General features: G+C 43.6%; 1 protein-coding gene across 1 annotated transcript; it reads right to left on the reverse strand.

Moving 5' to 3' along the window:
* Positions 1-175: 175 nt before the first annotated feature.
* Positions 176-24754, reverse strand: MMEL1 (membrane metalloendopeptidase like 1). Its single transcript, XM_059487429.1, has 25 exons — positions 24568-24754; positions 24425-24526; positions 23899-24372; positions 23610-23773; positions 18015-18074; positions 16546-16707; positions 16091-16171; positions 15179-15274; positions 14815-14933; positions 14185-14250; positions 11490-11624; positions 10827-10916; positions 10457-10593; positions 9904-9997; positions 8325-8453; positions 7304-7402; positions 6848-6931; positions 6492-6595; positions 5742-5800; positions 5047-5166; positions 3960-4093; positions 3435-3500; positions 2423-2518; positions 2091-2167; positions 176-1143 (listed from the first exon to the last, which is right to left on the reverse strand). Exons 3-25 carry the CDS (start codon positions 23946-23948, stop codon positions 1044-1046), a joined length of 2322 nt encoding a protein of 773 aa, XP_059343412.1. The 5' UTR covers positions 23949-24372; positions 24425-24526; positions 24568-24754; the 3' UTR covers positions 176-1043.
* Between the last annotated feature and the right edge of the window lie 1823 nt (positions 24755-26577).

Genomic DNA, 26577 nt, shown 5'->3' on the forward strand with positions numbered 1-26577 from the left:
CAAATGATTCCTATGCTAAAAAGAAAAGCATTTGCTGGAATAATATTGAAAACTCACTAATAAATGCTGGAGGTTTAAGATATTCTCATTATAGCAGGATGCTTACCAAGGAAAGCCCCCCATATGGAAATCCTTGCTGAATTCACCACCATGATTTTTTTTCCTTTTAAATTTTATTAAAAATTAATACATGTTACATTTTCAAGTGTAAATACTGAAAAATAGCCTATGGCAAAATAAAAAGGCACAGGATTAAAACCAGCTTAACTGTTTCCATGGATACATGTCTGCTATTTGGCAAAAGGTATTTTATACACTTTCTACAAGAAAAAGCATCATTTTAAATATATCTCTGAAGGGTGGGACCCTGTAATTTAACCAGAAAGACAGAATTTGTACTCCTACAATGTGATAAGTGTAGTGATGCCTCACTTGAAGGGGGTTCTTTGGAGCAGAGGAACTCAAGTGCAGGAGGAGAGTGCGACAGGCATCTTGACACAGAGCTCGCTGTCACCACAAATAGCAATCCATGAACCACAAAGCAGTGATCAAAGTGCAGGGGCACAGACAGCATGAGAGTTTACACCAGCCCTAACCTGCTCTGGGGGAAAAATGCACCAGAACCAGAAGCAGAACACTGGAAACGGGGCAGTGGAACAGTCTCGGACAGCATTGCTGAGCCCCCAGAAAGCGGGGCCGGCGTATTAAAATTATTATTCCTTCCTGAAAAATAGATTCGTGGCTGCTTGTTGGTTTTGTTTCCTTGTGTGAGAACGAGTCCTTGTAACCCTGAAGCAGAGTCTCAGTAACAGTCAGGATGTCCTTGGAAACAGTCCTTGAGCCCGGGGACACAGCGCGGCTTTGCCAGCCCCGGGCTCCATCCCCGTCATCCCTGTGAGGTTCCCAGCGGCTCTGGGACAGCTGAGGGCTTCCCTGGCTCTCCCTGCAGCAGCTGCCCCTGCTGCTGCCCCTGGGGCTGAGCGGGACGCCGGGCACATCCCTGCCAGCAGCTGGTTGTGGTGGCACCAGAGTGCCATCGCGGGTTACCACACGCGGCACGTCCCCGCGGGGTGCATGGCCGAGCCCTTCTTGCAGTGGAACACCTCTGAGAAGGCCTCAAAGTTCTGCAGGGAGCCCATCACCCTAAACAAAGAGAAGGGACTCTCATTTACATGGAAAATGCTGCTCTGGGGGATAGAAAGTGGTTTGGGGCCTCATGTTGGGGAAGATGAAGCAGGAAAGCCATATAAATGGGATTGCCTGGCAAAAGATTTTGAGAATATGGAAACTATAAGCGAGATTGAAATGAAAGCAAGCTTTGAGATCCTTTAGTTACTGAACAACTGGAAAACAATGGTGTGGTCAGCTGAAGGTAATCCCCTTTTGATCAAACAACACCCTCTGCTTGCAGACAGGTCCAAGGGTCCCAGCAGACCCTACAGCTTGGCAGAAGGGGTCCAAAGAGGAGTTTTTAGGGTTTAAAATGTAACACAGTATGGTAATGTAATGATTCTTATAGGCTGTATGCAAATGCTATAGGATTTGTATCTTGGATTAGATTGGTTAGTGAGAACTAGAATATTCAACAGAGAAGAGGATTTATGGTATTGTAATGAGAACTTCTCTCTCTTTTAATCTTCCTCACTCTCTCATCCTCTTTACCACACTCTTGCCTTCTTGCTCTTTACCTCTCTCTCTTTTTGGGCCTGCTCTGAGCTGTGGCTGGCATCTCCCAGCAGGGCCCTGCACCCAGGCCCTTTGCAATAAACCCCAAATTCCAAGACCAGAAGAAGATTTATTGTATTGTAACGGGAACCTCACCCTCTGATCCTCTCTTTTACTCTCTCATTCTCTCTTTCCCACTCTCTTTATCTCTCTCTCCCCCTTTTGGGCCTGCTCTGAGCTGTGGCTGGCGGCTCCCAGCAGGGCCCTGCACCCAGGCCCTTTGCAATAAACCCCAAATTCCAAGCCCTGGATTCAAAAATCTCCCATCTCCATCCATCCCACCCACACCTCAGAACTTGATTGCAGTTCAGAATATGGGATGCTTTAGGAAATGCAGGTAATATGGACAATGAATAAAAACGCACCTGTACTTCAGAGGGCTGTGCACATCTGTCTTTATGGACTGGCTGGCATATTCTGGTCTGTAGGAACCACACCAAACCTGCACAGGGAGATTCATCATTAGTGGGTCAGTATTGGGAATTCATGTTGGGAACCTCTCAGCTTTCCTTAGAACCATCCCAGTTTGCTGTGATAACACTGGGGTATGTTTTATAGAGAGGTAGAATAGATGTAATTATTTATTAATCAGCTTTTGTTTTATCAAGGTCTGGTGCTCTGGGACAGATCTATCTGCCCTTGATTTCCTCCAGGGGTTTGCTCCAAGGGCCTGAGGCACAGCCCTGTGTGTTCTCACCTGGGCAAAGTTGAGGAAGAAAAGCTGTTTGTGGGACATGTTCAGTCCAGGCAGCTTTGGCTCCTTCCCTTCCTGTTCCAGCCACTTCAAATAGGCCTGGAAATGATCACAGAGCAACTCAGAGCAGCAGCAGGAGGATTTTGAATGGGAGGAGCGATTTTATTCACCATATGCATTAACCAGTATGCTTCCCTTCTGTATTTGTATACATTTTCTGTCTCTAATACAAACAGTGCAGAGAATTTTATGAAAAAGCTGTCAGCATAAGCACTGTTGACTTCATGGTCTCTTTCTACAGGAATTTGTATCTGTAAATAAAGTGTTAAATCTCTCTGCTTCTCTATAGTGATGATTTTCTCTCTTCAGGTAACTGCTCATTAAATAGCAGATAACAACCTTGCTCAATGTTAAATCCATTACCTGTTATTGTTGCACATTAATTGGCCAATTTGCTTTTTTTAGGTATATTGACATGATGGAGACAAGTTAATGTGCCCTCATGCTGGTTAATTCCCAACATTCTGGTTTCTGCAGCCTCCCAGGTGCTGAGACAATCCCAAAGCATGAAACAGAAGGGAGAATGAGGGTAAGAAGAGATCCAGCACCACAGAACATCCATGGATTCTGTGTGCAGGCACATCCCCTCCACATCTGTCATGGCTTTTAGAACAATCCTAATGAAATAATTAATTGGAATGGTGTCCCTTAGGGCTGGAATTGAAATTTCTGAAAATTCTGGGTGTTCTATAAACACCACACTCAAAACACCACAGATAAAAGGTTTTACTGTGATATCTATTAGGGTTCTTTGTAAGGAAGGACATCCTCTCAGCTCCACCTTTGGGCTGCTTCTGGGTACAAGAATGGCAGCAAACCATGGGCTCATGAGCTTCCAGGTGTGCAGCTGGGGTTTTAGCTTTTTGGAATATGCTAATAGCATGACAATTGTCAAATTTTAGCATAGAATAGTTCACAAAACAGGTAAAGTTAAGGTTTTAAAGGTGGGGATTACCTTATAAGCCTGTCGGACTCCGCCGTTATCTGCAATATTTTCTCCTAATGTGCTTATGCCACTGACCTGTAAAAATAATAATTAAAATAAAATAAAATAAAAAAGAATGACAGGTCAGTTATACAACAGCCTGACATGCCTGGAACAGAGAGAAGCTGTGACTTTGTGCTGGGACAAGAAAGGAGAGAATGAAATTAGAGAAATCACAGGGTAAGAGCTGTAGGTTGGAACAGAACACACACAAATATGACACGAATATGACATGAATATGACACAAATATGACACGAATATGACACTAATATAATATAATATAATATAATATAATATAATATAATATAATATAATATATAACACAAATATAATATAATATAGACAGAACACCACTGCACACAGACCCTGGGCTTTCTGGGCCACACCAGAGTCCCCAGTTCATCCCAGTCCTATAGTAGCTGGGGTTTATGCTTATCCCCTGTTAAATTCAATATTTGTGCATAGCCAGAGCTGTGGCTGTTGTTGTCACTCACGTTCTGTCCCCCTGCCAGCTCCCAGGTGTAATTCCCATACTGGTGCACCATGCACAGGGACTGCTCCTTGAAATGCAGTGCTGAGAAATTGCTCCACCAGTCCAGCATGTTCCCATCCTTGTCAAAATTCCTTCCTGAAGGAAAACCCAGGGACAAAAGGAAAGTTTTGAGCAGGATTTTAAAACTCTTGCAGTGTAGCAGCCGGGATGTTGAAGCTGCACTCCCTCTTTCCTCCTTGAATTTAAATATTCTGGGCACAGTTTATTCTCTTTGTCACAAAGGCGTGGAATTGTGGGCCCTGTAATTCCCTGATTTCCTGTTCAGTCTGCAGCCCAGGTATAGCTCCAAGGCCTGGTTTTATTTCCAAATGGATTTTGCAGATATGGTGTAACAAAACCTTCTCTCAGCTCTGAGGTGCTGGTTCTGTGCGGCCACATGTCAGAACTGAGGTTTATAGAGAATTAAAAGCTGGAATTGAAGTTCTGGAGTTTGTGTTCTTGGTTTTCTGGCTAGAAAAAGGCTTTTCTTTGCTCTGGAACTCAGTGTCTGAGGCAGTTTCTCTCATCTGCACAAACTTATTGAGCACAAAAAAACCACGTGGAAGAAACTCCTGACCTATAGAGTCAGAAGTGAGCTTTTCCCCCAAATTCTTTTACATGACATTTGAGAAACTTAAAAAAGCCAATTTATTTCAAGCATTTGGGTCAAAAAAACAAAGTCTCCTGGGATTTCAAGACTCTGCTGACATTTGTTCTATCCCAAAAATGTTGTTCACAGATTTCACTGTATTCAGGAGCCCATGGATCTGCTTGCTTTGTGTTCCTGATGTGATGATGCTGTAAAAATAACTTTTTTTTCCCCTGAGAATTGTAATTTCCTCAATTTTTTTTAACATCTGATTAATTCCAGTGCTTTGTTCAGGAAACACTCCCTGCAAAACCTTCCATGGAGTGCTCCCAGTGTGCTCCTATTGCTGCTGAGCTGGATGTGGCTGTGCAGGGATTTCAATCCCAGGGCACTTTAATCCCTGCCATTCCTGCCACGAGTTTTAGCTGAAATAAAACCATTTTTTCAGTCATCTCCTCACCGTTGTCATCAAAGCCATGTGTGATCTCGTGCCCAATAACCATCCCAATCCCTCCAAAATTCAGGGCCTGGGGCTGGTGCTTGCTGAAGAAGGGGGGCTGGAGAATCCCAGCAGGAAAAACTGCAAAGACAGGGAGAAGGAGGGAAATGCTGTAAAGTGGCTTAATTTTGCAGATTGTTTGCTTGGTGTAAGGGTCAGGAAGGAACAGAAAATATAAAATGATTAGAAACAAGCTCATGCCTCATGCGAAATCGTTTCTCTCTTGCTAAATGGAAAATGACAAGTTAATAAAGGTTTAATTTAGCACATCTGCAGCTGCAGTATCTCCCTGTTTGAGACCCAAGCAGCATTTACATTAAGCTCAGCCTAATTTCTGCAGACTGGGTGGCTCTTAGCAGTGTCATTGCACAGGGCAAATGCAGAGCTGCCCCATGGGCTGAAAACTCAGCAGCAGGAGCAGCCCAGGACACACTGGGGGCATTCTCTGGGTGCTGGCACTTGGCTTTCAAACCCAAGGCTGCTCAGTGACAGGGGATAAAACTGAGGAGTTTAATATTCATCAATAAAGTGCTTAAGCTGAACAGCCAGGCAGCCTTGCCCACAATTCCTGGATGGGCACAGGCAGGTTTGCCTCTGGATGCAAACCTGAACTGTTTTGTGGAAAAAACCAGCTGGTTAAAAGTGTTTAAACCTACCTATCTGGTTCCTGTTGGGGGAATAGAATGCATTGACCACTGCAGCTCCAATTATCCATCTGAAAATAAATGTTGCATATAGTCAGTCATGATGGGTTTTTTTCCCCCAGACATTTTTTGAAATTTAATTCTGGTTAAAAAGTGCAAGGTATATAGGAAAGAATTGTAAGGATATAATCCTTTCAGGGATTATTTATTTCTATAATCTATATAATCGATATCTATATCTATATTGATATCTGTATATATATCTATATCTATCTTTATATATCTCTATATATATGTATATATGTATGTGTATATACATATGTATACATATATACATACACATATTTGTACTATATATCTATATATATGTAATATATATATATATATTCTCAGGAATGTATGGGTGGATATATGAAGAAATATAATTTCCTTGTTAGGAGAGGGAAGAACCTTGTAACAAGAAGGAAAAATCCCTTATAAAGAGATTATATAGGCAAGAATTCATGTAGGAAAAAGGGTGCACTGATCACAGCTGTGAAGAATTCCTGATACTAGGAAATTGTTGGTGGCTTCTTTATGGGCAGCTTTCATCCCAAACAAACAACATTCAAAGGGAAAAGCATTTTTCACTTCATCTTAGAATTGTTTAACTCCTTGATTATCTCAGCCCCAGGCATTCCCAGGTACCCACAGCATGAGCTGAACACCCCCACCATGAACCCAGAATTTAGGTTGTGTCCGTGGCTCTGTCTGGAAACTCACATGTCTTGGTCAACTCTCTCTCTCAGCTTTTTCAGGCTCTTCTGGGCTCCAGCTCGCAGGTTTTCCAGGATGTTTTCAAAGTAGCTGTGCTCACTGAAGTTTAACTGCACAAACAGGGATCCATTGGTCAGCTGAGCAGGAAGAGGAACTCCTCGTCCCACTGAGTGTCCTCTAAAGGACGTTTTGGTTGCATGGTTTCACTGAATAGTTGGTTCTTTGCACCATTTATTTATTAATGTGTTTATTTCAATGTCCTTGGAAAGGGCAGTTGCACAGGTATAAATATTCCAGTGGGAAGAAAGCAAAGGCAGGGGTTTATTTTGAGGGATTTAGTGAGATATGCACAAAACACTTACATTGGCATATTCCAGGTCCAGTTTCTCATTGTGATCTTCCAAAATGTAATCTGGGTAGCCAATTTGTTCTTTGATTGCCATTGCCTGGAAGAAAAGAGTTGAATGTTTCCTCTTAATTGTGGTTTTTGTTGGTGTGCTGTTGTTGGGTTGTTTTTACCAAAGTTTCAATACAAAGAATAGTGAAATGTTTTGGTTTTTTCTTGGCTTTGGAATGGTGCTGATGGTCCTGAGGTCAATTAAAAGTTGGAAAAGGTTTTTTTGGGGGGAATTGCGTCACATCCAGTTGGCATTTTTATTGATGTGGGCTAACAAAGGACTGAAAGGAAAGGAGAATGTAACAGGATCATAATGTCCTCTTTGCCTCTTGTTTGTGGAGAAACTGGATATGGTGATACTACAAAATTCCAAATATTTCATGTTCATGAGGGAAAACTGAAGTTCTTTGTTGTGTCTGACCTTCTCACGAGCTTTCTCCTTGGATGCCTCATCCATCCACTGTAACTCATCCAAGGTCTCCACGAACACTTCGCGGATCTTCTCTATTAAATCTCGGACCTGAAAGAGAGCCAGGGAGACACTCATCATTGCCATGCCCTATTCCCAGCTAGGGAGGGATGAAAAGCTTCCTGCTGGAAGGCCATGTCTCCAAATTCTGTGCTCTGAACCATGGTACTGAGCACCTCAAAGTGTGGATGTGACAGTTTTTGTCAGGGAGTCAAACAGATAACTTTCCCTGGCATTGTTCTGGGAAAAGCTGTGAGAAGCTCAGAGAAAAGAATTAAAACAATTCTTATCTTGGTCTGTGCACCTGGTATTTAGGAACATGTGGAATGTTGTACGTTACTTTATAGAGAGAAATGTACAAGAAAGTGTTGTTCCTAACTATCCAATGGCATGAGAAATATTGTTTGAGAACCAATCAGGTTCTGAGTGAACAATCTTGCCTATAAATATGGGAAATTTGGTAATAAAGTTTTGCTTTATGCCTTCTGAGATTTTGGAGTGAAATGTTGTTCTTAATACAACAGTGACATAAAAGAGCATCACAAATGAGTCCTTGCACCTTCCTGACTGGTGGATAACTCTCCCAGGCACCAGAGGGAATGGGCACTGTGGGCATTGTGGATGCGTTGCTGTTGAGTCATGAACGACACAGCCTCCCATTCAGAAGGCTAATTCACTTTATCAGAAAACCCATTCCTTTTTATATTCTAGTCCACTACAGGTGGACCTGATTGGTCCCTTAATCAAAACACCATTAGCTAATTAAGAAGACACCCATTTGCAAACAACCTTATGGGCTGTAAAGAGCTTATTACAAAACACCAGGTGCAGATTGTTCAGAATTCTTTCTCTCCAGCTCCCTAAACCTTCCCAGGGCGACTCATGGCAAAGATTATTTGGCTTCCTCCCTCTCTCTGACCAGAGAGCTGCCAGCAGAGTGGATGTACAGTAGTATGAAGGGTAAACTACATACCATCCTCTTGCTCTCACCAGCAAAAGTCTCCCGGACATACATGGCTCCCACCGCGTTCTCCAGGTTGTTGTTGACGTAGCTCACGCACTCCCGCCAGCGCGCCTCCTCCAGCGTCGTCCCGTACAGGGCCTGCAGCAACACAGCCCACATCCACCCAAAGCTCTTCCAAACACCGACTAAACTAACCCAAACACTGCCTAAATTAACCCAAAGGTTCCAAACCACCGCCTAAACTAACCCAAACACTGCCTAAATTAACCCAAACACTGCCTAAATTAACCCAAAGGTTCCAAACCACCGCCTAAACTAACCCAAACACTGCCTAAATTAACCCAAACACTGCCTAAATTAACCCAGAGGTTCCAAACCACCGCCTAAATTAACCCAAACACTGCCTAAATTAACCCAAAGGTTCCAAACCACCGCCTAAATTAACCCAAACACTGCCTAAATTAACCCAAACACTGCCTAAATTAACCCAGAGATTCCAAACCACCGCCTAAATTAACCCAAACACTGCCTAAATTAACGGAAAGGTTCCAAAGCACTGCTTAAATTAAGCTAAAGCTTTCAAACCACTGACTAAATTAACCCAACGCTTTCAAAGCTTTCAAACCACTGCCTAAATTAATCCAAGGGTTTCAAAGTACCACCTAAATTAACCCAAAGGTTCCAAACCACTGCCTAACTTAACCCAAAGCTTTCAAAGCACCACCTAAATTGACCCAGTTGTTTCAAACCACTGCCTAAATTAACTCAAATGTTTCAAAGCACTGCCTAAATCAACCCAAAGCTTTCAAACCGCTGCCTAAATTAACTCAAACACTGCCTAAATTAACCCAAAGGTTTCAAACCACCACCTAATTAACCTAAAGGTTTCAAACCGCCACCTAAATTAACCCAAAGCTTTCAAACCACTGCCTAAATTAACCCAAACACTGCCTAAATTAACCCAAAGCTTTCAAACCACTGCCTAAAATAACTCAAACACTGCCCAAATGAACCCAAAGCTTTCAAACCACTACCTAAATTAGCCTAAAGCTTTCAAACTGCTTCCTAAATTAATCTGAAGCTTTCAAACCACAGCCTAAATTAACCCAAAGGTTTCAAACCACTGCCTAAATTAACCCAAGGGTTTCAAACCACCAGCTAAATTAACCCAAATCTTTCAAACCACCGCCTAAATTAACCCAAAGGTTTAAACCTACCACCTAAATTAACCCAAAGCTTTCAAACCACTGCCTAAATTAACCCAAGCACCGCCTAAATTAACCTAAAAATTCCAAACCACTGCCTAAATTAACCCACCCAAATGAACCCAAAGCTTTCAAAGCACCGCCTAAATTAACCCAAAGCTTTCAAACCACTGCCAAAATTAACCCAAAGTTTCCCACTGCTGCGATTGGGCGTGTTTGAGCATTCCACAATGTAATCCCAGTGTCTAGAATGGTTTGGGCTGGGAGGGAGCCTAAAGTTCATCTCTTTCCAAAGCCCTGGCTGGGTTTTTGTGCCGGGCAGGCTGGGTTTGGTGATGATAAAGGGGCAGTGGTGCTCTCCTCTTGGTGAAGAGAGGAAATACCTTCCTGTAGCTGGCCCGAGCGTCCTTGAAGCGCCGGCTCAAGCTGCTGACGCGGTCGATCACCAGCCGCCAGATGAGGTAGTTCTGGATGGTGCTGTGTGGGAAAGCAAAGCTGAGCTTAACCCCCTCTAAAAACCAGCCCTAGGGCAGGCAGACAGAGGGGAATCTGAATTTTGGATGGAGACAATGAAGGAAATCATTGCTGCCAGTGCTGGGTGTCACAGCATCTCATTTAACTGCAGTTATCCAGCCTGAGGATTGGGCTGCCGTGTCTGTTCTGGGATTCATTTCTTATTTTTCTTCCTTCTGGAATGTAACAAGAGCTAAGCCTGTCATGTGTTTTTTCCTTCCCATTTAACCTTTTCTAAGCAAGCAGCAAGTGAGGCACCTTGTGCTGCAGTATTTGGAATTTGAAACCTCCAAAGGCATTTTCTGTATTTTACAGGAGAGCAATTTTCCCTCAGAAGCTCAGAACTAGCAAAGGGGGTCCGATAATTGACATTTCAGCAATCCTTCTGTGACTTTTGTTTTATCTATCCTGCAGTTTCTTTACCTGGCTGAGTACTTGGAGATAATTGCTTTCAGCTCTTGCAGATAAGGCATCCCATACACAACCACCTCCTCCTCTGGGTCCACCTGAACACTCACTGAAGACATGACACGTTGGATGAAGAAGGTCCAGTTAAATTCCTAGGCAGAATTTAACAGAGAGACATTCCAGTGTTGGATGATTAAATACGTCAGTAACTTTTGACAGTCTTATGGCCTTGAATGCAGCTTTTAAAGAGATTCTGAGGGTAAAATCAGGAATGGGAATGATTTTATACCTCTTTGTGGAAGCACTGACCAGTTCACAAAGCAATTTCCAACTGGCAAGTAATTACCAATTACCTGAAGGATGAGACTGCTCATGAAACACTTACATTGAATGCAAACTTTTCCTGCAGCTCTCCTAAGGTCATTTTGTTGTACAACAGGGTCACATCGTGCCTTTCCTCTGCTGGGGTGGTGGCCTGAGGACATTCACAAGGTTATTACAGGAATCAATGGCTGAAATCACATGCAGGTGCACACACACACACACGCGCTCTAACAATATTCAGATTAACCAGTTCGTTTTGGGGAAAAGGAAAATCATTTGGTTGTGCCCAGTGCTGCTTCCAAAAATTCAGTACAGGAACCAATAATGTTTCAGGGATATGTTGAACCTGATATGGTTCCTTCTGTTCCCTTTAGAGTGGAAGGATTTCTGGGGGATTTTTAGGGTGCTGTGGGTTATTACGGATACAAGGGAGCCTGCCCTGGTGTTATCCCAATGCATGGCTAGCAGAAGGTGAATTAGCCTGCTTTAGAACAGCTCCAAATAGAAATAAGGCTGGGACTGGAGCAGCACAGCAGGCAGAATTAGAGACACAGGGGCTCTGATTTTTGGGCTGCTCATGGCACAGAAAATCTTCTTCCCCCACTTGTTCTGGTCTGTGGCTTTTCTTCTGCATTGAAAGCTCCTGCACAAACCAGCAGGAGACTCTTCCCCCTCACCCCTTGTCCACACAGCTTCCTGAGGATTTCCTGAGCTCTCTACTCACATTTGCAATCTCTGTTTCAAGCTCCATGACCTTTGCCATCTCCTCCTGGACAAAGGAATCATCCCTGGACACGTTCTTGTCCTCGCGGATCATTTTGGCGATGGTGATCATGAACTGCAGGTAAGACTCCCTCACCTGCACTCGGACACAGAACAGGCAGGAAAGGTTTGCTGTCCATCATTTCATAGAATCCCAGAATGGTTGGGGTTGGAAGGGACATTAAAGCCCATCCAGCGCCACCCCTGCCATGGCAGGGACACCTTTCACTATTCCAGGCGGCTCCAAGCTTTGTCCAACCCAGCCTTGGATGCTTGCAGGGATCCAGGGGCAGCCACAGCTTCTCTGGGCACCCTGTGCCAGGGCCTCCCCACCCTAACAGGGAGGAATTTCATCCCTATTTCCCCTCTAACTCTACCCTCTGTCAGTTTGAACCCATTCCCCCTTGCCCTGTCACTCCAGGCCCTTGTAAACAATCTCTTTGTCGCAGACATCTTTTATGAAAAATTCTTTCTTTAGGATTTTTCCTCCTGAGAAGCTGAGAGGCTTCAGGAACAAAATGTAAACATTGATTATCTGCTGCTGTGGAATGCAACAGGTGCATCTGTGATTGGCCCATGTTGGATATTTGTATTTAATGGCCAATCACACTCAGCTGGCTCCGACACAGAGCCGAGCCACAAACCTTTGTTATCATTCTTATTCTATTCTTAGCTAGCCTTCTGATGAAACCTTTTCTTCTATTCTTTTAGTATAGTTTTAATGTAATATATACCATAAAATAATAAATCAAGCCTTCTGAAACATGAAGTCAGATCCTCATCTCTTCCCTCAACCTGAGACCCCTGTGAACACCAGCACATCACTCTTCACTATTTCTGTGGTTCATCTTCACATTTCTGATCCAGCAAAGCATTCTCTTTGTCATGAATACCTTACAGGGCACTTGCCAGCCTCAAAACAAAAATTCTCCTTCTCTGTGCCATGCAAGCCTGGCACTCTGGGTTAGAATTACTGCTTGGGCAAAGAGGAGGCTCTGTGCTTTGAGTTACACTATGGGAACAGCGATCCAAAATTCCAGGGTGAACAGGGAAGGTTTGAGTTCTCTGAAAGTAATACCACAAATCTGCTCAGGTCTGGTTTTAGTGTCTGAAAGGAGAGCTCTGTTCCAGACAGTTCCCAGTGGCACCTTTGCTTTATTCCTGATGGGGAGGCTCTGACTGATTTATGCCTCAGAAAGGGCCTTGAAAAGACATTTGGCTGCTGAGGGAGTGCTGATCCCTGATGCAGGAAAACTCCATGCTACCTGTTCTTCTCCTCACATATTTTTCTCCCTCTGTAGAGCCTGGAAGCCAGATAAACACAGTGGCTGTGGTGAAACTGAGTCTGGGCACTTACAGATGATGATTTGTGGTTTTAGGCTGAATGCTGAGCCTTAATCAGGCCAGACTCCCCCAGGCCTCAGGAGGAGTTTTGCCAAAAGATGCTGGACTAAGCACAGGGGGAGTTTGGGTCATCAGAGCTGGGCTCATTGTCTGGGGGCAGCGAGCTGGTAAATACAAATAAAAAGGGGTTGTGTCTCCTCCTTGGTCATTAGGATTAAAAGCACAGCCTCAGCCCCTCTGCTTTGTGCCTTCAAATTAAAGCTGTATTGAGCAGAACTGGTTTTCTTTCTCTAATTTAGGATTGTCTCTGCACTCTACCTGGTTTCCTACCTCCTCCAAGTCAATCTGTGTCCTACCTTCATGCCCCAATGCATAAATATCCCTTTTTTCTGCTGTGGGTGCTGCTGTGGAGGTGACGCTTGCAGGGGAGATTCAGCAGCTTTCCACACTTTTCCATTTCCAGATTGTTTTGTCCCAAAACCTGGCAGCACCTAAAGGTGCCCAGAAGGTGTGGGGACAATCCCTTGTTATGCTCACAGGGCTATATTTTAGCTAAATTCTCTATAAAATGTAGCCAAACACACTGAAGTGAGAAGAAAACTCTTCCCACTGATGTTTTCATCTGCCTTTACAGCCACAAGACAAAAGAGACTCAAATGCTGATTGTTGTCCCTCTGTATTCCCTTCCATTCTTGTTAGGAAAATTGGTTTGATGTTGGGCTGCAAATGCTCTTTGTTAGCAAGGCATAATTGAGGAAAATAAAATGCACTAAAGCAGTATTTTCATCTTGGAAACAGACAAATTATCTGGCTCTGTTTGCAAGAGCTTTCTGTGTATTTACAGAAACTGTTTTTGCAGAATCAGTGGTTTTGCCCCGAGCATTGGCAGGGGAAAGCAGCTAGAAAATAATCTCTCACAATTTCGTGTAATTTTGGGGGAAGGGGAGGGTAAGTGGCAGCAGATTCCTGCTTGTTGAGCATCAGGGATTCAGAGGGAGATCCAAGCAAATCTGCGCTGAAAATGTGAAGCTTTTCTTCAAAATGAGACACTGCCTAAGCTACAAAACACAATTTTATTTTCTCATAACCTTCTTCATGAGTTGCCCAGCTTAGTATTTATACTGTTGTTCAGTCTTTTTGTAAACTTTACAAAATGTTGGTTTAATTAGGAAAAAAACATAGCAATGAATGTCACAGCCTAGTTGTGGTTGTTGCATAGTGTGAAAATTCATGTATTGGGGTTTTTGAAGGAACAGGGATAAGGAATAAAGTTGTTTTAGTGCACAGAGTAAATCAAAACAAGGGATACTTACTCTCTGATAGTTACCCCCATTAAAGTAATAGTCCCTGGATGGCATCCCCAAACTTGGCTGGTCAATCTGAAGGAAAATGCATTTCTCTGGTTAGTGGTGAGCAGGAACTGGAGGGTGCAGCTCTTATCTCTGGGTTTCCAGGTAACAACAGGGTGGATCTTAGTGTGGGTTAAAAAGCAAAATTTTTCACTAACCATGAAGACCCAAGAACAAATTTAAGTAACTTTTCTACATTGCTTGACTTTAAGGCTGAACTTCTTGCACAACCATCCATCAACAAGCTCTGAAATACCCTTTATGTGTTTTAAACCCATGGTTTCCTGCTATATCTTAAACCTCGTCCTCATTTTTTTTTAAGTCACAAGAATTTACAGCCCTTAAATGCTGTAAATCAGCAAAAGCTCCATTGATCCTTATTTTTTTTGCTGAAACAAAAATTCTGCTGCCGTAAAACATTTCCCAATATGTCTTTGAGACAGATCTGACTCTCAAGGTACAGAGTTTTATACAAATTACCTACATTTTACCACTATTGTTCAATGAGAAACTCATCTCCCTGCAGTGTAAATAATGATCCATTAGGATTTTCTGGCGTATAAAAAATTCCCTGTCCTTTTTTTTTTTCCTTACATAAATGATGTGTCTGCTGGAATCCCTGTCATCATTCCACACGAACATGTCGATGAGGACACGTTTGTTAAACCTGGAGTTCATGATGGAAAGGGTTTCCTCCATGCTCCAGCTTGGCTCTGGGAGATAAAAGGGAAAAAATAAAACAGAGTTAATTTGTCAATCTGTGTCAGACTGATTGAAGCTGTGCAGTTCACACGCTGAAATTTTGGAGATCTATTTAAATGGATCAATGAGTGTTAAATATGTGATAGCCTGACTTGTGTTTGGGAAGAGAACTGAAAATGGAATGATTTATTTTGGTGACAATGGCTTCCCTGCTTCAGTAAATAATTCTGATAAGCCCTCCCAGGCCCAGCAATACCTTTGGTCCTACTCCAGTCTGCAGAAGCCACTGGCCAATCTCCAACCATCCTCAAGGCCTCCAGCAGGGGCAGGGAATCTCTTTGCTCTATAAGACCTGAGGGAGCAAAGACAAATTCTGCATTGTTTTCATACAAAAATAAAATTAGGAAAAATAGGTAACGGCCTAACAGCTTGAATTTGCAACTGAATGTGTCATAAATAAGACAGCAAAAAATAAGAGATATCCTGAAGCCATTCTTTATGAGTCTTCAGAAAAGGAATGAACATACTTCTGCATAAAAATAAAATAAAATAAAATAAAATAAAATAAAATAAAATAAAATAAAATAAAATAAAATAAAATAAAATAAAAATAAAATAAATGTAATATATTAATATAATATATGCTATATAATATATAATGTATGATATACGATATATTATATATGATATATGAATATGATATAAAATATATAGTATATAATATACAATATGTAATATGTAATATGTAATATATAATATATAATATATAATATAATATAATATAATATAATATAATATAATATAATATAATATAATATAATATAATGTATAATTATAATTATAATTCTAATTATAACTTCTGCAATACTTCCAGGGCTGATTTGGAGTGGGTTGGTTTGGGAAGGATGAGCTGGGCCAGGTTTGTGCCTTCTAAAGGAAAGGCTTTGCATCCATGCCAGGGCTGGGTACCAACATCCACCCTTTACACATCCCAAAGGGGTATTTTGAGGTTTAATGAAAAACCAAGGCATTTTCATCCATCTGAAAATGAATTTTCCAGGCAAGGCCACGTGGATTAGACAGATATTGACTGGATTTTGCTTAAAATGCTTTGGTTTTTCTGTACAGCTGGTTTTGAACAGGGGAATTGCTGGAACAAGACACTCACTCTCATTCATGCAGGACTTGTAAAGGATTTTGGCTTTCTGAAATGCTTCTCTGTCCCCTTGGTCTGAAGTCTCCAGCACACCTGGGGAAGGAACCATTGCAGTGAGATTTGTGCCCTGGGGACCTTTGATCATTTTACAGAAATCCCTGAGGACTCAGGGCTGTGAAGTGTGGGCTGCAATTACTGTCAAACCAGAGAGCTCTTCATGCTATTAGTGGAATAAAGTGTCAGGTGAAGGACCTGCAGACAGCTTGTCCTGCTCCTTTTGGAGTCAGCACCTCTGGATAATTTTTAGTGGGAACAGGATGTCCCCACAAAATGGGAGAGAAAAAAGCACCAGAGGGAAAAAAATCCCAATGAACACTTCTGTGCAAATTTAATTCTCTGTCTGGTGTGCAGTGAGGAAGCTCTGAAATGAGCACAGGTTTCTGGGGATGGAGCAGCTCCATGCCTACCTTTGAGGATGATCTCCAGCTCATCCCTCAGGATGTCAAAGATGCTGTATCTGGAGCTGGTCTCTGGGATGACATGCCTGTTCAGCCAGCCCCCACAGGCATACTGGTAGAAATCCTGGCATGGGTCAGCTGTGGGGTCCATGTTCTGGATGATTCTGGCAGCTGGGCAGCAAAAGTGGAGAGCTGAATTCTACAGAATGCCCAGGAACCCCTGGGACTGCTGGGGACACTCAGGGAGCTGCTTGGCAAGACTCAATCCCTGCATGTTATGACTTGAGAAATCCTGTTTTCTGCTTAGAAAGGGATCTGAATGGCAGGTGTGGAATGGCAGGTGTGGAATTGCAGATGTGGAATTGCAGATGTGGAATGGCAGATGTGGAATGGCAGGTGGAGAATGGCAGGTGTGGAATGGCAGGTGGAGAATGGCAGGTGTGGAATGGAAGATCTGAATTGCGGATGTGGAATGGCAGATGAAGAATTGCAGATGTGGAATGGCAGATGTGGAATGGCAGAAGGAGAATTGCAGATGTGGAATGGCAGATGTGGAATGGCAGAAGGAGAATTGCAGATGTGGAATGGCAGATGTGGAATGGCAGATGTGGAATGGCAGAAGGAGAATTGCAGATGTGGAATGGCAGATGTGGAATGGCAGATGTGGAATTGCAGATGTGGAATGGCAGAAGGAGAATTGCAGATGTGGAATGGCAGAAGGAGAATTGCAGATGTGGAATTGCAGATGTGGAATGGCAGAAGGAGAATTGAAGATGTGGAATTGTAGATGTGGAATTGCAGAAGGAGAATTGCAGATGTGGAATGGCAGGTGGAGAATGGCAGATGTGGAATTTCAGATGCAGAATGGCAGATGCAGAATGGCAGGTCTGGAGAATTGCAGATGCAGAATGGAGATGTAGAAATACATCTGTGGAATGGCAGGTGTAGAATTACAGATGTGAATGACAAGTGTGTAATGGCAGATGTAGAATGGCAGGTGTGGAATGGCAGATGCAGAACTGCAGATGTGAATGGCAGGTGTAGAATAGCACATCTGGATGGCAGAAGAGTTGTCCCAGAGCACAAGACCTTGCAGGGAACAGTGCCCAGTGCTCCCCTGGGCTCCCGTTTAGGCACTGCCCAAAAATCCAGTGTTCCCATGGGGGTGTTGTGAGCCTCTATGCTTTACCCTCACGTCTCTTGAGTGCAGATACCACAAATAAAAAGGTGAATGCCCCATGAGAGAGAAAATTCAGTCTAAAGGGAGTTTTATTCTGCTTACAGACACAGATTGTGTTGGTGAGTCCATGGCCTTGGCCATCCTGGCAATTTTCCTGTGCCTCTCATGAATGATATTCCTTACCCAAGGGGAAATCTCACTCCTTTTCACCTTAAACTCTGAATATCTCTTTTTTTCAGGTTCGGTGCCAGCCCTCACAGCCTCCCCAGTGCAGCAGGAATCCCCAACACCCCATTACCTGCTGTCACACACCCAGGGGTGGTGCAGATGCTGCCCGAGTTGGTGCCATAGTGGGAACCTGCAGGGAGAGGAGGAAAGCAGATGGAATCACTTGTTTGGGAAGGGAATTCCTCCCAAAATCACTCACCAGAGCCCAATCCCGGTGACAGCTCGTCGCTTTGAGAGCAGGAGAGTGAAATGTTGGTGCCTGTCAAAGACATCAGATGACAACTGTGAAGAAATCTGGGGATTTTTGAGGGAAATTTATTGGCAGCAGCACTTCAACAGCCTTGACAGTGAGTTTTATCTCTCCTGGAAGGAGAACGAGACCATCTTTTCTACCTGCTAACTGCCTCCACAGTCTGCTCAAAGTGTGGGATCCTTTTTTAGATAATTATTAAAATGCTCTGAGCATCTTCAAAGCCGCTGAGGCTGAGGGATCTGGGGGATCTCCTTGGCCTGGGAGATGGAAATTGATTTTGCTGCTTTAATTTCCCATTTAAAAAACTGGATGCCTTGCTTTGCTACCCTTATATCAAATGCTTTACTACTTATATCAAATAGGCAACAATGTGGTTCCACTCTGAAAAACAAAATCTTGGTCCTTTCCAGCAGATTCAGCCATTTTTAAGCTTTGTTTTTGATCCTTGTTTGCAGAAAAGAGTTACCAAATAATCACTTTCATTGCAAGTAAAAGTGCTTTACATGAGAGAAAACAAGATTACAGCAATTCAGAGGGAAATAAAACAGTGGGGGAGAAAAGAGGGCTTTGAAGTTCATCACTGGAAATGACATAAAAAGCCCCCACTGTGCTGGGGAATGTTCAGGGCTCAGCTGAGCCTGGCTGTGCTGGGTGGGAGCACATCTGCAAGAGCAAAATTCTGTGTATTCTGTGTCCTGCCCTGAATTTGGGCTGTCCTGCCCAAATTCTGAGTCTGGAAACCCAAACAGTGGAGGAGCAAAGTACCTGGAACAATGGGAAGCTTCATAGAGATAGTTATATATTTTTCTCTTTTTTTCTCTCTTTTTTTTTTTTTTCTTTTTTTTTTTCCCTTTCTTTTTTCCTTTCCCCCCCCTTTTTTTTTTCATTTTTTTTGGTGTTTGTTTCAGCATTTGCTGGGGTTTTTTTATGTGCCGGATGAAGCCAAGCCAAATTTGTGGAGTTTGTTAAACCCTCCCATAATTAAACAATTTTGCGAAAACCAAACCTAAAAGCCCACTGAATCTCCAAGGGGGAAATAAAATACTTGGAGGGAAAGAAATGAGCAGTTCAAGGGCAAAAAGGAAAGGAGCAACAGCAAAGAGCAACGTGAGGAAGAAATCATTGTACTCCAAGAATTTTGTGGTAGAATCTGTTAAGTTTTGCGGAGACAATTTCTCATTGTTTCCCAGGGACCAGGCAGGACTGAAATGGATAATTTATTTATAGATTTATCTATATCTATCTATCTATCTATATCTATATCTATATATAAAATTAATTAATTTATTAATACATTTATTTATTTATTTATTTAATTTTATTTTAGAAACGACAGTCCAAGTTTTCAGTAGACACACAGTCATTTCTCTATCTCAGTTACTCTTCTAGAACAACAGCTCAAGTTTTCAATAGGTATTAATATAAATATATATTTATCACAGGTATTTATATATTTATATTTATTTCTATTTAATTTGTATTTATATATTTGTTTTTCAATAGCTATTTATATATTTATCACAGGTATTTATATATTTATCTCAATTAATTTTCTAGAACAGCCCAAATTTTCAATAGAAACACAGGTATTTCTCTGTTTATCTGAATTAATTTTCTAGACCAACTGCCCAAATTTTCAGCAGAAACACAGGTATTTATTTATCTGAATTGATTTTCCATAACAACAGCCCAAGTTTTCAGCAGAAACACAAACATTTCTCTATCTAAATTACTTTTCTAGAACAACAGCTCAAGTTTTCAATAGGTATTTATATATTTATCACAGGAATCTATATATTTATATTTATATCTATATTTATATCTATATTTATAGTTACATTTATAGTTACATTTACATTTATATTTACAGTTATATATTTATATTTATATTTATAGCTATAGTTATATTTATTGTTATAGTTATATTTATAGCTATATTTATAGTTATATTTATACATACATTTATATTTATAATTATAGGTACATCTATATCTATATCTATATTTATATTTATATTTATATTTATATTTATATTTATATTTATATTTATATTTATATTTATATTTATATTTATATTTATATTTTTATTTTATTTTTATTTTTATTTTTCATTAGGCATGTATATGTTTATCACAGGTATTCCTCTATTTATTTATCTGAACTACTTTTCTAGAACAACAGCCCAAGTTTTCAATAGACACACAGGTATTTCTCTATTTATTTATATGAATTAATTTTCTAGAACAATAGCCCAAGTTTTCAGAAGAAACACAGGTATTTATCTATTTATCTGAATTAATTTTCTAGAACAATAGCCCAAGTTTTCAGAAGAAACACAGGTATTTATCTATTTATCTGAATTAATTTTCTTGAATAACAGCCCAAGTTTTCAGCAGAAATACCCTCAGATGAGGGTGGTTTTTTGGGTCTGAAAAGTTCCTTTTCCTGTCAAAAATCCCCAAATTGTGTCCAGACCTCTGTAACTGCACTGCTGTGAGAGCCTGAGTGTTTTTGTTGGCTGGGAATAGAAATAAAAATCCCAGTCAGCATTAAGAGAACTGCAGGAATTATTGCTGTGCCCATTTCATGCACCACAGTGCTCTTCTGCAAGATGGACACAAGCAGAAAAAAATATTCCCCCTGAAGCACAAAGCCTAAACATGCCTTCAGAAATGAAAAAAAAATAAAAGTGAATGCAAAGCAGGACAGGCAGTGCTTCAATTTTCTAATTTAATTCCTAATTACAAGCGAAACAAAATGATTTTTGGAAGCCTGGGTAGTGTCATTGTGACCAAGGGTGCATCAAGGTGAAGTGAGAAATGTGGATCTGCTCTTGGTGAGCAATGCAGTGCCCCCTGCACATTGCAAAATTAACATTTCAGCGGAATTAGCAATAGGAGATGCCCGGGATAACACTGGTGGTTGTGTCACATGAAGGGTGCTCAGCCACATTGGGTATTTTTTCCTGTTTTGTGGTTTTTTCCTGTTGTTCTGTGGGATTTCTGTGGCACAGCTTTGAGCCAGAGGTGCCTTTCCCATGGGGAAAAGGGATTTGAGCATTGGGAATGGGCTGAGAAAAACAGAGCTAAGGGGGGCACTGGGACAAAACTTTTCAAGACAAATAAAAAATAGATATTTCTGCTGCAGGAAGAGTCTGAAGAGCTCTCACTGCTCCAGTTCTTGACCCAGGCAGGGCATGTGGGCAGTGGTCTGTGAGGATGGAGCTCCTGCTGCTCATTTCCGACCTGGGATCTCATTTCCCACCTGGAATTTCATTTCCTACCTGAATTTTCCCTTCCCACTTGGAATTTCCCTTTCCCACCTGGAATTTTATCTCTCACCTGTAATCTCATTTCCCACACAGAATTTTATTTCCCACCTGGAATCTCATTTCCCACCTGCAATTTCCCTTTCCCACCTGGAATCTCCTTTCCAACTTGGAATTTCATTTCCCACCCGGAAGCTCATTTCCCACCTGAATTTTCCTTTCCCATATGGAATTTTATCTCCCACCTGTAATCTCATTTCCCACCTGGAATTTCCTTTCCCACCTGGAATTTCCTTTCCCACCTGAATTTTCCTTTCCCACTTGGAATTTCCTTTCCCTCCTGTGATCTCATTTCCCACCTGGAATTTCCTTTCCCACCTGGAATTTTATCTTCCACATGTAATCTCATTTCCCACCTGGAATTTCCTTTCCCTCCTGTGATCTCATTTGCCACCTGGAATTTTATCTCCCACCTGGAATTTCCTTTCCCACCTGGAATTTTATCTTCCACATGTAATCTCATTTCCCACATAGAATTTCCTTTCCCACCTGTAATCTCATTTCCCACCTGCAATTTTATCTCCCACCTGGAATTTCATTTCCCACCTGGAATTTAACTTCCTACCTGGAATTTCCTTTCCCACCTGGAATCACCTAACACTGGTGGCTGCTCCAGCTGTGGGCTGGGATGGGGACAGAGGCACAAAGTGGCTCCAGGGCACATCTGGACACATCTGGTGGGGTGTGAGGAGCACAGGGCAGCAGAACACCAGCCCTGCGCTCTGGGGAACACTTCCAGGGAAAGTTTAATTGCAGATATGAGAAAATATTTAAGTTTGAGACCTGTTTTCTCACAGATAAGCCTTCCTTAAACACATGTAATGAGCACAGACCCTGCCTCTGGGTTTGGATGAGACCAACACTTGGGTAAATATTATTAATACCTGAATTCTGCATTGTCTGGAGCCAGCAGAGGATGTGGGGCAGATTTCCCAAATCCTTTCTGCATGCAGGCAGCAAAACCCAATGCCAAGCTCAGTGTTTGATACAGAAACTCCTCCTGCAGGACCTGGCTCTGGGGAATTTCTCTCCTGAGCTAATAGAATCAACTTTCTGATGAACTTTATGAATACCAAACACTCAGATTTTGCTGGTAGCAAAAAAGTGAACAATAACAATGGTTTTTCATGAATTATTGCTCAGCATTGTGCAGCGTTTCACTCACAAGTGCTGGAAATGCAGCTCCCTGCAGCAGGGGAGGCAGAGACTGTGTTTTGCTGCTGTGTTTTGCTCCAGTTTCGCTGCTCCCACTTTAATTTCACTCTCCAGTGTTTTAACAAAGCTCCCAGCCCAGGAGGCTTTAATGGAAGTGACAAACACGAGGCCGAGCTGCTCCCCAGCATTTGATGCTTCACAGGGTTTCAAAGTGGGGCTTTGCACTTGCTGTGCCAGTGGGAAAACTTTGGTTTAACCAAGTGTGCTCTGCAGTTAAAATATTTAAATATTTAGGCAAAACACTTCAAACTAACGTGCCTCAATGCCAGGTTTCTGGCAAGATATTTGCATTCAAGTCGCTGAAGCAAATCACACTTAGAGATCCAACTGCCTGATGGAATATTTGAAAAGTCTCCTTTTCCTCAGCAGCAAGTGGTTTTTTATTTTTTTTTAGGCTTTCACATTGTAATAAGCAATTTCCCCTTCAGGGAGATTGTTTTTAGAAGTGTTTCAAAGCAGCTGTTGCTTTAAAAACCCTGGCAATAATGAATCTTGTCTTGTGCTTGGATAAAATAGGGAAATGTCAGTCCTTACACACAGACACACACCTTCCCTCTAAAACAGCACATCATCTTTGTCAAAACAGCTCTGAAAACAACAAACTGCACGGAATTAAATAAAATAATAGAATTTTGCAGAGCATAACTCAAAATTTCAGTGAAAGCCAACATAATCTCTGTGCACAAGGCAGGGAGAGCTCAGTCCCACACAGAGGTGACCTCATGGTCTCCCTGTGTTTTTGTTTTCATTTAGCTCTGAGAAAAAAAAAAAGGGAAAAAAACCCCAAAACAACAACAACAAAAAAAGGACTTTTTCTGCTGTTTGCAGAGGGAAGGGGAAGATAATTCAGATTATTCCCGGGTTCTTACCTCTGGTGCTGGCATAGAGGATCACCAGGGCGACGGCAGCACAGGTCATGAGGAGCAGCAGGACAGCCAGCCCGATGGCCACAAAGCTCCAGGGCTTCCTCCCAGATTTGGTCGATTTTTCCACAATATCCATTTGGCTTTCTGATTTCCCCATTATTGTAACGCTAAATCAGGGAGGGGAAAGGGTTAACAGCACGGCTACATCAGGATAGGGAGAAGGAAAAAAAAAAAAAAATAAAAAGGAAGCAGGATAAGAGCAAAGACAGCAAGAAAACTTCCAAGTTATTACATGTATTTGTCCATTTGATTGTCCACAGATTTGCCAAGCTCATTCTCCATCTCCCGAGCAGCGCCACAACTTCAGGAGCCTCTTTGGGAAGTCTGGAGAAGTCTCATGACCAGCTGGGGCAGCTCCTTCCTGGCAGGCAGGGAAGGAGGGGGGCAAAGAGCCGCTTCCCCTGCCCGCTTCCAAAGTGCTCCCTGAATAATCGGAATAATCCCTGCGTGGCGCTGGGCTCCGTCAGCAGCAGGGGGAGCCGGGCTGGGACTCGGTCACCTCTGTCACCACTCAGAGAATCCAGGCTGGGATCCTGTCACCTCCGCCACCATTCAAATAATCCAGGCTGAGATTCTGTCACCGCTGTCACCATTCAAGGGATCCGAGATGGGACCCTCGCAGGGCTCTGTCACCTCTCAGGGAATCCGGGTTGGGACTCTGTCACCGCTGTCACCATTCAAGGGATCGGGGCTTGGACTCTGTCACCTCTGTCATCTCTCAGAGAATCAAGGCTGGGACTCCTGCAGGGCTCTGTCACCTCTGTCACCAGTCAGGGAATCCGGGTTGGGACCCTCGCAGGGCTCTGTCACTTCTGTCACCACTCAGGGAATCCGGGCTGGAACTCTGTCAGCTCTGTCACCTCTCAGGGAATCCGGGCTGGGATCCTGTCAGCTCTGTCACCACTCAGGGAATCCGGGCTGGGATCCTGTCACCTCCGCCACCATTCAAATAATCCAGGCTGAGATTCTGTCACCGCTGTCACCATTCACGGGGTCCCGGCTGGGACCCTCGCAGGTGCCCGGGAGCGGCTCCGGGGGCACGGGATGGGCACGGCGGGCGGCTCCGGGCGGCTGCGGCTGTGCCCGGCTGCTCCGAGCCATGCTCGGGCTGGGCAGCTCAGCCCCGAGCCCTTCCCAGCGCCGGGAGATGCTCCGGAGGGGAGGAGGGATGGGCTGGGATGGGCTGGAGGCGCTCCGAGCGGCGGCGGCGGCTCCGAGATCCGCGGGGCTCTGTTAGCCCGGGATTGTGTTATCCCCGGGGCTCTGTTAGCCCGGAATCCATCCGGGATTGTGTTATCCCAGGATTGTGTTAGCCCCGGGGTTCTGTTAGCCCAGGATCCACCCGGGAATGTGTTATCCTCGGGGTTCTGTTATCCCTGAATCCATCCGGGTTTCTGTTATCCCTGGATTTCCATCTGGAGTTCTGTTAGCCCGGGATTGTGTTAGCCCCGGGGTTCTATTAGCCCGGGATTGTGTTAGCCCCGGGGTTCTGTTAGCCCGGAATCCACCCGGGATTGTGTTATCCCCGCGGTTCTGTTAGCCCGGGATTTCCATCTGGAATTCTGTTATCCCGGGATTGTGTTGGCCCCGAGGTTCTGTTAGCCCCGAATGCACCCGGGATTGTGTAAGCACGGAATCCACCCGGGGTTCTGTTAGCCCTGAATCCACCCGGGGTTCTGTTAGCCCGGGATCCACCCGGGACTGTGTTATCCTCGGGGTTCTGTTAGCCCTGGATTTCCATCTGCAGTTCTGTTATCCCGGGATTGTGTTAGCCCTGGTGTTCTGTCAGCCCGGAATCCACCCGAGATTGTGTTATCCCGGGATTGTGTTAGCCCCGGTGTTCTGTCAGCCCGGAATCCACCCGAGATTGTGTTAGCTCGGGATTGCGTTAGCCCCGGGGTTCTGTCAGCCCGAGATTCTGTTATTCATGAATGCCACCCGGGGTTCTGTTAGCCCAGAATTCACCCGGGGTTCTGTTAGCCCGGAATCCACCCGGGATTGTGTTAGCCCCGGGGTTCTATCATCCCTGAATGCCACCCGGGATTCTGTTATCCCAGAATGTTACCTGGGGTTCTATTACCCCTTAAATGCCACCTGGGATCCTGTTATCCCTGGGTTTCCACCCGGCATTCTGTTAGCCCCAGGATTCTGTTACCCCTGAATGCCATCCGGGATTGTGTTATCCCTGGATTTCCACCCGGGATTCTGTAATCCCTCAATGCCACCCTGGATTCTCTTATCCTTGGAATGCCACCCGGGATCCTGTTATCCCTGGAACCACCCCGTTGTTCTGTCACCCCAGAATGCCACCCATTTTTCTGTTAGCCCGGAATGCCGCCCGGGACTCTGTTATCCCTGAATGCCACCCAGAATTCTGTTGCCCCTGGATTTCCACCCGGGATTCTGTTATCCCTGCGATTCCACATGGGATCCTTGTACCCCTGGGATGCCACCCAGGATCCTGTTACCCCTGGAGCCACCCGGGACTCTGTTACCCCTTAAATGCCACCTAGGAACCTGTTATCCCTGAATTCCACTCGGGATCCTGTTACCCCTGCAGCCACCCCATTATTTGGCCGCTGCCCTCGCAGGGATTTGGGAACCCACTGGAGCTCTTCGGCTTCCCTGAGCACCGGCAGCTTTGGGGTGGGATGAAGGAGAAGTGTTCACAGAGTGTAAACCAGCAAACAGGCTGATTTATGGGTTGGTGCAGGCAGTGCACACAATTCCTGCATGGAAATGTGGCTGGGAGCAGCTGGGACAGGCATAAAAGCGAGGGCAGGGTGGGTTTCCCGTGGGTTTTGTTTCACCCCACTGCAGACAGACCCCGGGAGAAGGGAAGGGTGGGCTGGAGGTGTTTTCCTCTCACTGCAGGATTTCACACGGCAGAAATGCCAGGTTGTGCCTCTGC

This window comes from Ammospiza nelsoni, chromosome 22 (assembly GCF_027579445.1).
Source record: "Ammospiza nelsoni isolate bAmmNel1 chromosome 22, bAmmNel1.pri, whole genome shotgun sequence".
Lineage (NCBI taxonomy): Eukaryota > Metazoa > Chordata > Aves > Passeriformes > Passerellidae > Ammospiza > Ammospiza nelsoni.